The sequence below is a fragment of the Vipera ursinii genome, assembly GCF_947247035.1.
Source record: "Vipera ursinii genome assembly, chromosome: 5".
Lineage (NCBI taxonomy): Eukaryota > Metazoa > Chordata > Lepidosauria > Squamata > Viperidae > Vipera > Vipera ursinii.
Window position 1 is genome coordinate 41258458 of NC_139518.1, and position 15773 is coordinate 41274230.

A 15773-nucleotide genomic window follows, 5' to 3' on the forward strand; every position below is an offset into this window, starting at 1 on the left:
AGAATTGATCGGTCTCATATAAATTCCAGGTACTTTGCATAATGAATATTGTGCAGAGGAGGACAACCGTCTATGGGAAATACATACATTGAATCAGGGCTTTTTTTCCTCATAGAAGGCTCAGAACGGAGTTCCGGCACCTTTTTTGGATGAAACCTTGTAGGGTAAGCAAGGCGGGTTGTATGACATGTGTGAGTTCCGGCACCTTTTTCTTTTACAAAAAAAAGCACTGCATTTAATTCATTTTATATTCTTTTTCTCCCTGTATGTAGTTTACGGAAACTCATAGACACACTACTGTGGTCGACTGCATTTGTTATCTTAAATTAAGCTGCTTTTGGCAATATTTGGTTGTAAATAGTTCTGTGGTCGACTGCATTTGTTATCTTAAATTAAGCTGTTTTCGGCAATATTTGGTTGTAAATAGTTCCTGGGATCAACACAGGATGCATCAATTCCTCCACATTGAGAGGCAAGGGCGCACCGTCTACGTTCAGAGAGATATTATCATGCACTCAAACCTTCCATCCTAATAAGCAAGATACAAATTGAAGCCGTAGTTCTGGATAGCAGAGAAACACCAGCCTTTTGAGGATCTTTTGCAGGAGCGAATCGGAGAACGAGGCGGCCTCTCTAATTTTTCCGAATAGCGGAGCAAACCTCAGCGGAGGCCCAGAGAGGGCGCAACCCGAGACGGAACCCCACCCCGCTCGCTCGCTCTCTCGGCGGCCGGAGTGTTCAAGAGGACGCGGAGGGGGTGGGGTGCGATGAGGTAGAGAATGGCCGCGCATGCGCAGTAGCGAACCTAAGCGGCCGCGGTGATGGCTGCGCAGTGACGGTTGGACCTAACGGTTGCTATTGACATTGGAGCTGGGCGTGTGGCGGATGGCTCTTGCGCGGAGGGCGGCCGGGAGCGACAAAGCCGTTAGCTCTGCGGAAGAGACGCAGGGAAGCCGCGGTAATATGGGCGCGCTGAAACTCTAGGCGGAGCAGCCTCCCCCGCCCCTATCGGAGCCGGGCCCAGGCCGTCGCCCTGCGCCGGGCTCGCGGATCCTGCCACCGCCCCCCGATGCGGGGCCTCCCCTCCGCCTGAGGCGCCCGGGGAGGGCGAGGGAACGAGGCCGGCATGGCCGGCCGCCTGGAATAATCCGTGGCCGGCCGCCGCTGGTAGCGAGGGAGAGCCGCGGCGGTGGCGGGGGCGGGGGGAGCAAGCGAGCGGAGAGAAGCAGGCCCGGCCCTGGCTGTGACGGCTCGTCGATGCGGGGCTAGGAGCGCAGCCGCCCCTCGGCTTGCCCTGCCTGGGCGCGGAGCCGCGCTTTCTTCTCAGCCCGGAGCCGTTGGCCTCAGCGTCTGCGATGAACCCGGTGAATGCTACAGCCTTGTACATCTCCGCCAGTCGCCTGGTACTCAACTACGGCCCCGGGGAAGATCCGCAGTGCCTGGCCGAGATCGGCAAGCTGCTGCCCTACTTCCGGCAGTCGCTCTCCTGCTGCGTGTGCGGTGAGTGAGGCGCTTTCTATTGTTCTGGGCCGCGGGCGAGCCGGCACCCTCCTTCTCCCTCCCTCCCTCCCTCCCTCCTCGTCTCCGTCAGTCCGTCTGTCTAGCTCGCTCTCGCCTCCCTCCCCTGTTACACCCACTGAAATGGGCAGGGAGCAAGGCCGCCTTCTTTGAGGGCCAGCCGAGAGACGGCCGCCCTCAGGTCTTCCTCGCTCCTCTAGGGCAGCGTTTCCCAACCTTAGGAACTTGAAGATGCGTGGACTTCAACTCCCAGAATTCCCCAGCCAGCTATGCTGGCTGGGGAATTCTGGGAGTTGAAGTCCACGCATCTTCAAGTTCCTAAGGTTGGGAAACGCTGCTCTAGGGAGTTTTCAAAGTTGCCCTCTCTTTTGTCGGCTTTTACCAACTGCTTCGCAACTAGCCTTTGGAGAAGATTTTGTAAACGGAAACTCGTCTGGATTTTCAGGATATCGTAAAACCACACGCTAACGTTTTTGTGCTAGGCAGACTCAGCCCGTGTGCTTATAGTGTGTTTCGTGTTAATTCCTAAAAATAGGTTAATCGAATAAATGGTGATTAACTTACCTATGGATATATATATGGTGATTAACTTACCTATGGATATATATATATATGTGTGCGAATACATCCATTGCTTACAAACCAAGCAAGATTCGAGCAACAATTTTAAAAATATACAACTGAAATGTTATTTAAATTCTTCGGTATGATTGGTTTCGGAAATCATTCGGACTAGGTAACCTTTTCATAAACTTTCAAAATTGGACTGTATGCTTAAATTAAAGGGTTTTTTTTGATGCTCTGCAAGAGAACTTATCTTGATGCATTTTTGATGTCTTCCTTGCATTTGTAATATCTTAAAAACAAAGTGCGTATCTTAATTACAAATATGTGACTTCTATGTATTATGTTAAATCTAGAATATAAAGTAGAACAACAGATTAGGAACAGTAATGTTCAGAAAATTCTTTCAACTTTGTAAGAATCTACATTGAATTGTGGCAGTTAATCTGACTTCAAACAGAAAGTGATATAAATGGGTAAATCAGAGTTTAAGCCCTTTGGTACTTAATTTTATATATTGAAAGGTGTTTAATGTGTATGATTATATTTTGGCTTTGGTTTTTTTTTCCTGTATACTGCCCTGATTCACATTGTTTGAGTTAGACAGCCCTATGTAAATTCATTAAATATTCGTGGTGATTTGTGTATGAGGTTTTGTTCATAGATGTTTTCATTCATTTAAAATGTAGATTATTTGCACTATCACTAAAGTTATTGATATAAACTTTAACGTCAAGACGTTTGTGCTGTCAATATCACAACTTTATGAAGAGTCTGTGATATCAGTATATTCCTTCTAAGCCATGTGAACAGAGTAACACTTAATAAATTTTGTGAAGTAGATGTGAATCCACACTGCCTCTCCCAACCCATATGATATTTTTTTAGGTGTTACAAGGTTTTGTGCCTCTTTTTAGCATAATTCAAGAATTAAAATATTATGGCCAGTCATATCTGTATATGAGAATCAGTTTGCTATGTTGGTTAAAACCTGGCAGACTGAGTTCTAGTGCTTCCTTAAGCACAAGTTCATCTGGATGGCCTTGGCTCAGTCTGTCTGATTCCTAGGCAGAAAGCAGTGGCAAATGATATCCAAAAATGTTTCCAAGAGAACTGTAGGGGCTTTTCCAGCAAGTCACCAGGAGTTAAGACTAACTTGAAGGCATTTCTGTGTTTCCTTTATTTGTTGCTGTAAACTGCCTGGAATCCCTGTCATTGGACAACAAACAAATCTTAGTTACAATAATATAAAACTGTACATTCTAGATCAGGCATGTCAAACTCCTGACGTCGCGTGAGGTATCTTGACTTTTTCCCCATTGCCAGCAATGGCGTGGGTGCGGTTTCAGTATGATGCATCTGGCCCACAGGCCGGCAGTTTGACGTGCCTGTTCTAGATGTTACTTATAAGGAATTTTATGTAAGTGAATATAATAATATTAGGACATAATACATAGTGTAAAAAAGAATAAGGTCACCCTAGTACTTAGATAGCAAAAGAAAACAAAACTTCCACAGACATTTTAGAGCAGGGGTCTTCAAACTTGGCCCTTTTATGACTTGTGGACTTCAACTCCCAGAATTCCTCAGCCAGGCACGCTAGCTGAGGAATTCTGGGAGTTGAAGTCCACAAGTCATAAAAGGGCCAAGTTTGAAGACCCCTGTTTTAGAGTATTGAGACTATTTAAAGATTGTGGTCATCTGCTGAACCAATTTGTAGAATGTAAACATGAAATTCTATTGAACAGTGAAAATTTGTAACATTTTCTTTAATGTGTCATTTTGTGTCATGGCTATTACATTTTAAAATTAGCAATATTGAATTTAGTAATGGAAAATACAAAATAACTTGCTTGCTGGTAATGACTTATGAAGCTGTACATTGCAAGAGGCTAGATCAGGGGTGTCAAACTCAATTTCATTGAGGGCCGCATCAGCATTGCGGTTGCCCTCAGGGGGCCGGGTGGGTGTGGCCTGGGTGGGTGTGGCCTACTGGGTGGGCATGGCTAAAATGTGTATGGCCTACTGGGTGGGCGTGGCCAGCTCTACATCGTTCGCATCAAGGGTGCCTATGGGGGCCTGGGCAGGAGCGGGACAGATCTGAGGGTCTCTGGCAGAAGGAGGGTCTCTGGGCCAGGGCCAAGGCAGTGGGGGCTGTTCCCTCACTGTTTCCAGGATGGCTTCGCGGGCCGCATGAAACCACTTCGCGGGCCTGATCTGGCCCCCGGGCCTTGTGTTTGACATGTCTGGGCTAGATTATTTGAGAGACCACCTCTCCTCTCTTACATCTAGTTATCCAACTGGGGCTGGAAGAAGAGCCTTTATTACTGCAGTACCTATGGTTTGAAACAGCATCCCCCCACACACAAATTATACAGGTAGTCCTCAACTTACAACAGTTCATTTAGTGACCATTCAACGTTACAATGACATTGAAAAAGTGATTTAAGACTGTTTTTCACACTTGCAGCCATTGCAACATCCCCATGATCACATGATCAAAATTCAGATGCTTGGCAACTGACTCATATTTATGACAGTTGCAGTGTTCCGGGGTCATGTGATCACTTTTTGTGACCTTTGGACAATAAAAGTGAATGGGGAAGCCAGATTCACTTAACAACTGTGTTACTAACTTAATAGCAATGATACAATGTGGTTGTAAAATGGGACAGAACTTCTCGCTTAGCAACAGAAATTTTGGCTCAATTGTGGTTGTAAGTTGAAGGCTACCTATAGTGGCTCTGACCCAGTTGGCCTTTCAGAAGGCTCTCAAAACATACTGACTGGAGATCCAGTGGTGATGGAATGGAGCCTCTTTGCTGATTGTATTGTCAATCGTATGGATTGTATTCTATTACAAATAACATTTTAATTGGTTTTTAGAAGGTTTATCTGGGTTGTTTATTTCTAACTATATTCTGTTTTTAAGTTTATGAGTCACATATTTGTGAAGGTCAGCTATATAAACTGAATGAATGAATAAATATTGTAAGTTTTGCATTGGTTTTTATATATATTGGATTTTCAATTTCTATCACCTTTTTGAATTCCTGTTTTTGAAAGAAGTATCAGTTATGTTGAAAGGGACAATTTAACTTTTGTTTTGCTTTTTTTAAAAAAAACAACAACCTTCATTTGAGTGTCACGGCCATTTATTACTATAGAAGTACCTCATACCAGCTTGGCATCTCTGGTGGAGAACCTTAATTTTGCTTAGTCCTGATTTTCCCCAAACTTTCTTGTAATAGAATAACATAAGATTCCCCTTTAAAATCAGTTATAAATGAAATAAATCATCAGTTTTAGCAGATCTGTAGTAAGCATATAGTGGATATAATTTCCATTTGGGCATTACCTCAAAATAAAAAAGTCTGTTATATATGAAATAATCCAGATGGTTTGTATAAATTGTCTTCTGTTACTTGCATCAATTTTCTATTATTTATATAATTGATGCAAATACCTACATTTTGGACTGCATTAATTTTTACTTACACTCTATCTCCCTGAATGGTCATTAACCTGAGATTTACTATATAAAAAATAATAATTGTTCATCTGCTTTTCTTTTTTTTTAGTACCCATAATTGTTTTTGAGGTTGGTTTGAGAAACTAATTATAACAAAATGTTAGCCCATTTTTTAAAAACACACTCAATATACCACTTTAGCTCTAGCAGGTGTCTCTATTCATAGAACGTCCTTGAACCTTAAGCAGATGTGATAGTAAAAGGGCAAGAAAAGTCTTGTATTGTAAAGGTAGCTTTTGAGTTAGCAAGCTAACCAAAATCCTAATGTGTTTATTTTTGACATAGTTGCTGAAATTCTTTTATTATAACCTTATATCGAAAATTTAGAAAGCAGCATCTTTTATTCTAGGAACCAAACTTGTTAATGTCTTCTGAGAACAATCTATATTGGCATATAATTACATTCTTGCATATTAGCCCACATAAACTTCAATTTGAGGTCATGAATTTTCTGATCAATGTAAGGCATGGGTGTCAAATTCGATCACATCACATGGTGAATCATGACGCATTGCGATGTTTTTTGCATTTATAGAGCTGGGGTGGGTGTGGCCTGCACTTGACGCATCCGGCCCACGGGCCGCCAGTTTGACACCTGGTCTTCAGCCTGCTGTATAATCCATAAAGTCAGTAGAGTTCAGTGCTTTGGTTAAATTATTTGCAGTGATGGTTAGAGCCTTCTATTTTATGATTCTTAGAAAAAAATGTTAAGATGTAAAGGCTATATCCCATAATACTTTTACAAAAAACCTTCAGTGTATTTTTTGATTTCTGTAAGTATAACTGCTTTAGCTCAGTTGAGATCTTAGATTTTATATTCTTGACAAGCTGAGGAATTTCTAGGAAGTTTATTGCGTTGAACACAGTAGCATTTAGAATTGTGTTAGTGTTAATGACCCAAAGCATTGTTTTTTTGTCAGCAAAGATTCATATTCATACTTCAGTCTGTCTGTGTTGCTTAATGTCTCCTTGCTTCTGCCACAACAGTTCTGCACTCCAGCTCTTCTTATTCTCCAACTTTTTTCTGTTGCTCACAACAATTGAGGGCAGACTTCTTAATAAAAATAAGAGAAAATATAAAGTAAATATTGCTTAAATTCATACATTAGCAAGTATTCTTGATACTTTTAAAATTTTGCCTTAGAATTTATATCAATTGTGGTTTTAATTGCCTGTTTAGGAAAAGTGTTTTAGAAATAGATGTTTGTTTTTGAATTCAGGGAGAAGGGAAAAAAGGTGAATCTCCTTTATTAAATATTGAGATTGTTTAATTTAAGCAGGGAAGATGGTAATATTTAAACATTCTGGTTATAATAAAATTTCATAACCCCAAAACAGGCTTTACTGTGGCACTGCCATCCTTCCTATTCTTTTGACCTCCCACCTGATAGTAACAAGGTGTTAGTCATATAATATCATAATATTGCTGCTACTGATTTTACCTCAGAGGTTCTACTATTTTCATTTGATTTTATATATTATATGTTTATTCTATAAAATATGCAGAGAATTGCGGCTAATAAGTATATGGGTATGCATGTTCATCTTCCTTGTTCATTTCTTGGCAATACTTATACAACAACTGAATTAAATGAGAAAAAATTAAGTGTTGCAATACTATTGATTCTGACTAATACAGGATTTAGACTAAAGCCTGTACTTTGAGTTGGGCTAGTGGTTACTGTGGTCTATATTTGTGTTGTCATTTCTTGGTTTTTTATGGTTTTTATGCTGATTTTAGCTATTAGCCACTGAGAATTCTGAATTTGAGATATGCAGCCTTTGAATGGAAATAAATAAACAAGCAAATAAACTGTATTTGAACAGAATCTGTGGGGGGAAAGACCAATACCAGCTGTATGGACTGCTAATGGCTGTGAGCATGTACCTTACTAAGGCCAGGTTGGTCATGCCACTCTAGTTTATTTTGGGGAATAAAAACTGCCATTCTTGTATTGCTGTAGCTCAGCTTTGTAAAGGATTGAAGGAAGAAGCTACTCTGTTAGTACTAGTTTTTTATATTAACTTGTGCATATGCAAGGATGGTCTACAGATAGTCCTCGACTTACAACAGTTCATTTAGTGACCATTCAAAATTACAACGGCACTGAAAAATGTAACTTACGACCATTTTTCACACTTATGACAATTGCAGCATTCCCATGGCCACGTGATTTACATTCGGATGCTTGACAACTGATTTGTATTTATGACGGTTGCAGTGTCCCGGAGTCATGTGATCACCTTTTGTGATCAATGGGGAAACCAGATTCAGGTAACCATGTGACTAACAACTGCAGTGATTCACTTAACAAATGCGGCAAGAAAAGTTGTAAAATGGGGCAAAACTCACTTAACAAATTTCTCACTTAGCAACATAAATTCTGGGCTCAATTGTGGTCATACGTTGAGGACTCCCTGTAGTTTATTACTGTTGTGAGAAGCAGTTGTTCAGGCTAATGTTCTTCATAGGATTGTGAAGGAAAATGAGAGCAAGGAGAGCTGCACAGGTAGTTCTTGACTTACAATCATAAGGATTAGTTTAGATTAGATAAGCATATGGATTAGATAAAAATTATGGTTGTAAATTGAGTCATGTGACTGATTTGGTTTTACAGCATTTTTTGCAGCAGTCATAAAGCAAACCCATTATTTACAATGGGTGTTTTTTTGCCAGAAATTGGAAATAAGCACTGATTTCTGGCAGAAAATCTAAATCATGTGCCCACAGGATGCTGCAAACAACTGTAAATGCGTCCAGTTGCCAAGTGCCCAAAATGCAGTCATGTGACTGGGGGCAGACATCAGAACTTCAAATCTAGGTCATAAGTACCTTTTTGGGGTACATTGTAATTTCAAATGGTCACTAAGCAATTGGTTATTAAGCAAGGACTAATATCTAATAAATTACTCATAAATAGATAACAGGTAAATAATCTAATGAATATGTAATGATTGAGTAAAGGATATATTGGTATGCTTCTCTAAACTCATCTATTTTTATTAATAATACTCAGTATTTTAATAACAGTTTACACTGAATAAAATCTAAAAAGATAGGCTATTACACTGCAAGTTATTAAATCCAAAAGCTCATAAAGCTCCTTTGGTACCTAAGATGCATGGAAATTTGGATGCCGTGTGAGCTTAACCTTTACAAACTCAAGAATGACATTTGTTAAATGTCCAACTTGAGTTATAAAACAGCAATATTATTAATCAAAATTCAAATTTGTATAGCTGCCCATCTAAAGCAACTCTGGGCGTTGTACAACTATTAAACAACAGATAATAAATATAAAAATCGACATTAAAAATAAATATGAAAACAATATAAAAACCTTGGGCAGAAAAATGATAAGAATGTCCACCTCAACAATCCAGCTATCTAAGCATGTCTCTAGTTCTCTGGAAGCCCCAGGCCTGATAACGTAACCAGGTCTTGAGGGATTTCTGAAACATCAAAAGAGATGGAACTAATCTGATTTCAGCGGGGAGCAATAGTTCCTTATGTCCTCCTCTGATAAGTCTAAAAACCAATACAAATATTTTCATTCTTTATCAAGTTACGAATCTATAACTTCAGAGCACAACCTTAAGAAAAATGCCTTCGTAATCACAAAGTCTATGTAATGAGAAAGGGAGGGAGCATTAACAAATATAATATATCCTTAGTGTTCCATTGTTTTCAATATCAGTTAGAAACTACATCTAGCTCAAATATATATTGACCAATTCATAATAATAAATCTGATAAAATAATTTCTGAAATTAAGGACATACTCATACAGTAAATATAGCTTCAATTTAAAAGGTTTTTATTTTTTTATTTAAAATTTAAAGAAGGAAATGCACTAGAATTGGAAGATGTACATAACTCTGTGGATAATGCTACCTAGTATGTTACATACCGGTAGGTGGTTAGGGGATTTGTTTAGTGAGAGAAAGAAACTTAAAAAAATAACACATCTTTCTACTATTTGTCTAGCAATTACAGTAATATGGCATGGCTGGAGAACAACAAATTAATTGCTCTTAAATGACCAAATCCAATTTCAGACCTAATTTCCAAAGAAATTTGTAGCAAGAACAAGCAGTTTATGCTAGAAAACCATCAAATATTACCAACCTGAAACAGTTTACAATGGAGAAATAGGGGAAAATTCCTACATACCAAGGGAAAGATGGATTATCTATTACATGAAATGTTTAATTGCAATTACTGCAGATAGAGTGGCACACTCTTTTAGTAAATCCAAGGGAGTAATTACGTTTTCACATTGGCATATCACATGTTGGAAAACTTTGGTCACTGGGGCGTTATTCAGAGGATCCACATGAAGTTCTAATAATGTTCAGTGGTAAAAATATGCAAGAATTTAGAACAAGCAAAAGTTCTTGCTATCTTTAAAAATATGTTAAAGCTTTTCTCGTAAGATCTACCTAAATGTTGTATTTACCTGAGATTTCCCTTTGGATAATCAGAAGACTTCCTACCAATAGCTACTAAAAACTATGGATAGAACATGTTTACTTTTTAAGTGAAGCTACTGACTATTGCTCATCATTTCTCTTATTATTAGTTCCCTTATGAGTAGGGTCAATGAAACATGTTCTCTGTATAGTGAGGTAACAATAATTTATTTCCCCACTATTGATATTTTCAGCATTGGGGATTCTGTGTCCAGAATGGGTATGGATAATGGTTCAGTACTTTAGTATGTGCAATGGATATAGCCAGTTTCTCTGTTTCTGCTTTATACTTTATATTTGAAATAATGGAAGGCTCCATAGGAATATTAATATTTTAAATATACGTGTGCACATGCATAGCCAGCCTTCCACACATATATACAATTTGGCTATACTTTTTTGGCTATACATACTTTTTCTCTCTTAGTGGTTAGAGTTTATTGACAAATGTTTTATTTCTGTTGCTTTGATCAAATTTGTGTATTCTTCCCAATTCCTTATAATTAAGAATATTATAAATGATGTCTTCAAAATTCATACTTCACTAAAATGGAATTATGTCACATGCCTATTTAGCATTTATTTATTAAACTTAATATAAGATTTAAATCATTTTTTTAAAAAGTTTAAACTTAGGCTTATATCACATAATCAGAAAACGTATTGTGAGAGCCTTGTATCATTCAATCTAGAACAATCAAATGTCATGGAACTGTAGAAATTCTTGTATCTTGCTCTAATATTGAAAATACTCGGGCACTGACAATGAAGTTGAAAGTATGTGCTGTCATAGGTTGATGATAAGCCAAATGTTGCTATTAGCCTGATCAGCTAAAACATACAGCAGTGGCATTACACAGACTTTCTAGTTGTTGAAAAACAATTTTTAAATTATTCTTGAATTTTTATAATCTCCTTTTTTTCCCTCTTAGGAAATCTGCTACAAGATCCAATTGCACCCACCAACTCTACATGTCAACATTATGTCTGCAAAACCTGTAAAGGCAAGAAGATGATGATGAAACCATCATGTAGTTGGTGCAAAGACTATGAGCAGTTTGAAGAAAATAAACAGTTAAGCATTCTGGTGAACTGTTATAAAAAACTATGTGAGTACATAACACAAACGCCATTAGGACGAGATATTAAGCAAGCTGTTGACAGTTCCCCAGATCTTTTGACTTTGCTTAAAGATGGCACCCCACTCAGTGTTGACACAGAAAAAGCATCTGATGAAGCCTTGGCAATGTGTTTGATCCGTTCCCCTTCACCTTCAACTTCAACTTCAGAGTATGCTAATGAGCCTCCAACAAGTTGTTCTATACCTGAAAGCACCTATGATTGTGATGTAAAAGGCTCCACTGTTAATGGTCTGCCCAGTTGTAATGGGCTCTCAGTAGATAAACTTGGAGTAAATATTCCATCTCCTGAACATGCAAATACAGTCAATATATGTAATCCTGGACAATACATAAAAACTGAAGATATTTCTAGCAGTCTTCAGCCTATGTGTGACATAGTTTCCCCTGGTGACTTGTGTGCAACCGGCATTGATATTCATGGTTTCAGTGAAGACATCAAACCTGGTGACCCTCTTTTACTTAGTGTTGAGGAAGTCCTACGGAGTTTGGACTCCAATGCAGGAGTATGTAGCCCTAATCTACAGCACAGCTTGGAAACCAATTTAACAAATGGTCCATTTTTGCAGCTTTCTCCCCCACCAACTAGCCACAATGTGTATATATCAGTGGATGCTTCACCACATGGGATTTCATGTACAGCTGCAACACCTAAGGTAGCAAAATTAAACAGAAAGCGATCACGATCAGAAAGTGACAGTGAAAAGCTTCAGCATATTCCAATTTCTAGCATTCTTTGTGGCCCAACATTGGGGGCCTCAGCTCCAGTAATGATGAAACAGGAATCAAAGATGTCTTTGCAGTCAATAGCAGCTGTACCTAATGGAGGTACTGCTCCTAAAATAGGTAAAACTGTACTACTATCAAATAAAAGCATGAAAAAAAATATAGACCATACCACCAAGAAATCTCATCCAAAATCTAAATCAGGAATGCTAAAAAAGTCAAAAGAAAAAAATCCTAGCAGTCATGTTGTGCCAGGAAGTCCAACAAAAACTGTGTACAAAAAGGCACAAGAGAAAAAGGGGTGCAAATGTGGCCGAGCTACACAAAATCCAAGTGTTCTTACATGTCGTGGCCAGCGCTGCCCTTGCTACTCAAATCGCAAAGCCTGTTTAGACTGCATATGCCGTGGCTGCCAAAATTCATATATGGCTAATGGGGAAAAGAAATTGGAGGCATTTGCAGTGCCAGAAAAAGCTTTGGAGCAGACTAGGCTTACTTTGGGCATTAATGTGACCAGCATTGCAGTGCGCAATGCCAGCACAAGTACCAGTGTAATTAATATGACAGGGTCACCAGTAACGACATTTTTAGCTGCCAGTACAAACGATGATAAGAACTTGGATGAAGCTATGGACATGAGATATGACTGCTGAGTCTTTCTTTCTCCCCTCCTTTGGTAAGGGGACTGCTACAATTTGAAGGCAGCTATGGTTCTCTTTAACTTGCCGGAGCTCCTGCATATAGATCACTTGTATCAAGTGTTTTCATTGCTATGTTGTGTGTTAGTGTCAGGGAAATAGTTTGCTGGTAATTGCGGAATTATCCCAAAACAGTCTTTAGTTTTTACAACATCTCATAGTTTGAGATCAAATCCTAATGTAAATGATTTTTAATACAGAACTACTTTTTTGGCATATACTGACCTTGTTGTACCAATTCATGCTTTGTGCTTAATCAGAAATTGATTTAATATACTGAAATTATTTCTAGTCAGTCCATCACAGTTGTGCTAATACATGATGTATCCATGTTCAGTATCATCATTGCAAGAAAAATGACATGCTAAACTAATAAAAACTTCAACAGCCAATCTTGTAATACCACATTATTTGTGGATAGGGAAGTTAATAATTCAGCACCTAAACTTTGTTCAGAAATAAAAGATATTACTATAATTGTCCAGCTACTGTATGCTGACCTGAAACCAAGAAATGATCATACTGGACTTTAGCTTCAGTTGATGTCACTCAAGACGTTCAAAAGCTTGCTCATCTTTTGGAAAAGAAAAAGTTGTTCCTGTTTTTTAATTTCACACTTTTTTTTTACAGATTGATGTCATTAATCTGTGTCATGCTATGTCATAAATTTAACATTCACCATCAGGATATTTTTGCTGAGTTCATTATGAAATAGATACTGTATTTTTTTAACTCTGTTATGCTAGTTGGCTAAAAAATAAAAATGGTTTAAGTCTTATGCCAAAGTTATTGAGACATCATTATATTTTAGATTTTAAAATCTGACAGCTATTAGCACATTCTTGCAGTTTAAGGCATATAACACTGTCAAAACATAGTTTTCACTTGAAATTACCATATCTGTTCCAAGATTAGGCCCTTGGTTTCCCCCAATTTATATTTGTAGCTTTGTTTTTGCCTGGTTGGAACCAGGATACACAAGGTGAAATGTGGCAGGCTCCTGGATTAAATCTTAAATTGCAAGAGTAGAATGTGTCAAGAATGGAGGTTTTCTTAGTTGATATCCTTAAAAGAGCTGTTATAAACCCTGCTGATTAAGTAGGATTTTGAAATTAATTCTAAGTTACACCATTGGAAAAGTCAATCCACGTTGAAAATATGTTAATTTGTATCAATTTTACTTTTACCTGGATTGGTGTTTAATACTTTTTTATTTTATTTTGCATAAAGTATGGGCTGACTAGAATAGAAAATATTGGGTTGTATCCAATTAAATCTCTTCTTTACAACCCTATGGAGGGAGGGGAAGACTGTCGGACAGGAAATGTCCTATTGTACAAGTCAAAGGTTTCTTTTGCAACACTGGATTTTGCCCTTTTTGTTATCTTGTTTTATAAAGGACTAGTTCTGATTTACAGCAATATTTCAGCAGCTTTATAAAAAGACATTATACCATAGATTCTTAAACACATTTATGTTTGCCATCTAATTGTTAACTGGTTAATATTGCTAATGAACTGTAACATTAGATATGTTGGATTGGGCACAAAGCATGTACAATGATGGTTACTAGGTCTAAAAATAAGACAAAAGTTTTGGATACTGGTTGGGTGATGTCTCCTTTTTCTTCTATAGTGTACCAGGTGTCATTTTATGTCAATGTGAGCAAATAATTATTTTGTTGACTTTCAGATTTGTTTTCCCCCCTGTCTTTTCTGTGGGTGGGGCAGGGTGTGGGGGGAGGGTTAAAGCCATAGGAAGAAGAATGTGATGTAAGTGTTCAGTATGTTTTTTTGTTTCTGTTTTGCAAGAAGAGTTGAAAAAATATTTTTGATAATGAGAGTAAATGGTGGAAAATGCTCTTTAGTATTCCTGTCTTTTTTGCAGCTAACCTCTTGAATTTTACATTTAATTTGTAATTTAATTTGTCCTATTAAAATATATCAGTTGAATATGAATATGGTTTTTATGCTGACCAAATAGGATGTCTCATTTTTTTAATCTTAACTTTCCAAAGCAAAACTTTTTCTTTCAGTATCTTAAGAAGGCTAATCAAAGCAGAAGTCTTGAAATTTATCCTAACATACATGGTGCAATGGAAAGCTAATGGAAGTAGTCATTAAACTTTTTCTTTCTTTCTAAACATTCCTGATAGTTCAGTTATGAAGTTCTACTGTGTAATAAATATGCCTGTTGTCCATATTTTTGTATTTTTCAGACATACTGAATAGCATTCTGTTAGCTGATTATTTAAATATTCCTTGGAATTGTTTATTTGTTATTCTGTATCTTGGACAGTTCCAAGTTTGTTTTAATGAAACAAGTTTTCTTCTTCACTGCCATAGAAGCCGAGGTAATAAATGTCAGTCCTAAAACTGAATTTTCTAAAACAAGGTAAAATATTTAGTGCTCAGAATACTTTTTTAAAGATAACAGTGCTCAATTTAATGAAATAATTGTACAACTTACCATGCTAACCACAAAAGGTTATCAAAAGTAGTAGTTTTGAATCCCTATAGTCTTAACAACTTTTCTTTGTTGTTTTGGTTACTGTAAAACAATTTTAGGGAAGGAAATTACATCAGTGCTTTTTGCATTCTCTAATCTTCCTCCATTGTTGCCTCTTAGTCTAATTGAAAATATATTTTACACTTTACTAGAAAAAAAGGAACTTTTTTTACAACCTTTGCTAAATCTAGCTGTTGCTGTAACTGCTTCATAGACAATTTTCTTTCAGAACCAAGTTTTTAGTAGAAAAATGTATTGCCCAAATGTTTGTCAAACAGTCACTGTTTTGAGCATTCACAGAACAATAATAAAATTGCACTAAAACTGAAAAATAAATGTGGAAAAATCACTTGCATATTTAAGTTATGTTGATTGTTAATTCAAAATAGTGATTCCACAAATTCTGGATTCAGGTGCCAGTACATATTTGTAAGATCCGTAAGTAGAGTTTCGTAGGAAATTGAACAAATTACAGTGAGGGAGGGACACTAGAATGTTTTTCTCTGGAATCCTGCCTTGTAAACATAGCTTTATTTTTCCAAAAGGGAAGCAAACTTATATAATTTAAGTTATGTAAGTTAGATTTGTAGTTTGAATGGTTGAATGTTTCATTTG

The 15773-nt window shown here is 37.6% G+C and overlaps 1 protein-coding gene and 1 long non-coding RNA gene across 2 annotated transcripts; one reads left to right on the forward strand and one right to left on the reverse strand.

Moving 5' to 3' along the window:
• Window positions 1-314: 314 nt before the first annotated feature.
• MSL2 (MSL complex subunit 2) lies at window positions 315-14341 on the forward strand. The gene is made up of 2 exons (XM_083363195.1): window positions 315-1500; window positions 11020-14341. Exons 1-2 carry the CDS (start codon window positions 1356-1358, stop codon window positions 12603-12605), a joined length of 1731 nt encoding a protein of 576 aa, XP_083219321.1. The 5' UTR covers window positions 315-1355; the 3' UTR covers window positions 12606-14341.
• On the reverse strand, window positions 5889-13204 carry LOC310640713. Its single transcript, XR_014492592.1, has 3 exons — window positions 13151-13204; window positions 8956-9143; window positions 5889-6668 (listed from the first exon to the last, which is right to left on the reverse strand). It is a non-coding gene; the product is annotated as an uncharacterized lncRNA (long non-coding RNA).
• Window positions 14342-15773: the final 1432 nt, after the last annotated feature.

Coding starts and splice junctions, on each gene's coding strand:
- MSL2 (XM_083363195.1), top strand. CDS start 1,356: ATGAACCCGGTGAATGCTACAGCCTTGTACATCTCCGCCAGTCGCCTG. Junction 1,501..11,019: donor GCTCTCCTGCTGCGTGTGCG/GTGAGTGAGGCG, acceptor TTTCCCTCTTAG/GAAATCTGCTACAAGATCCA.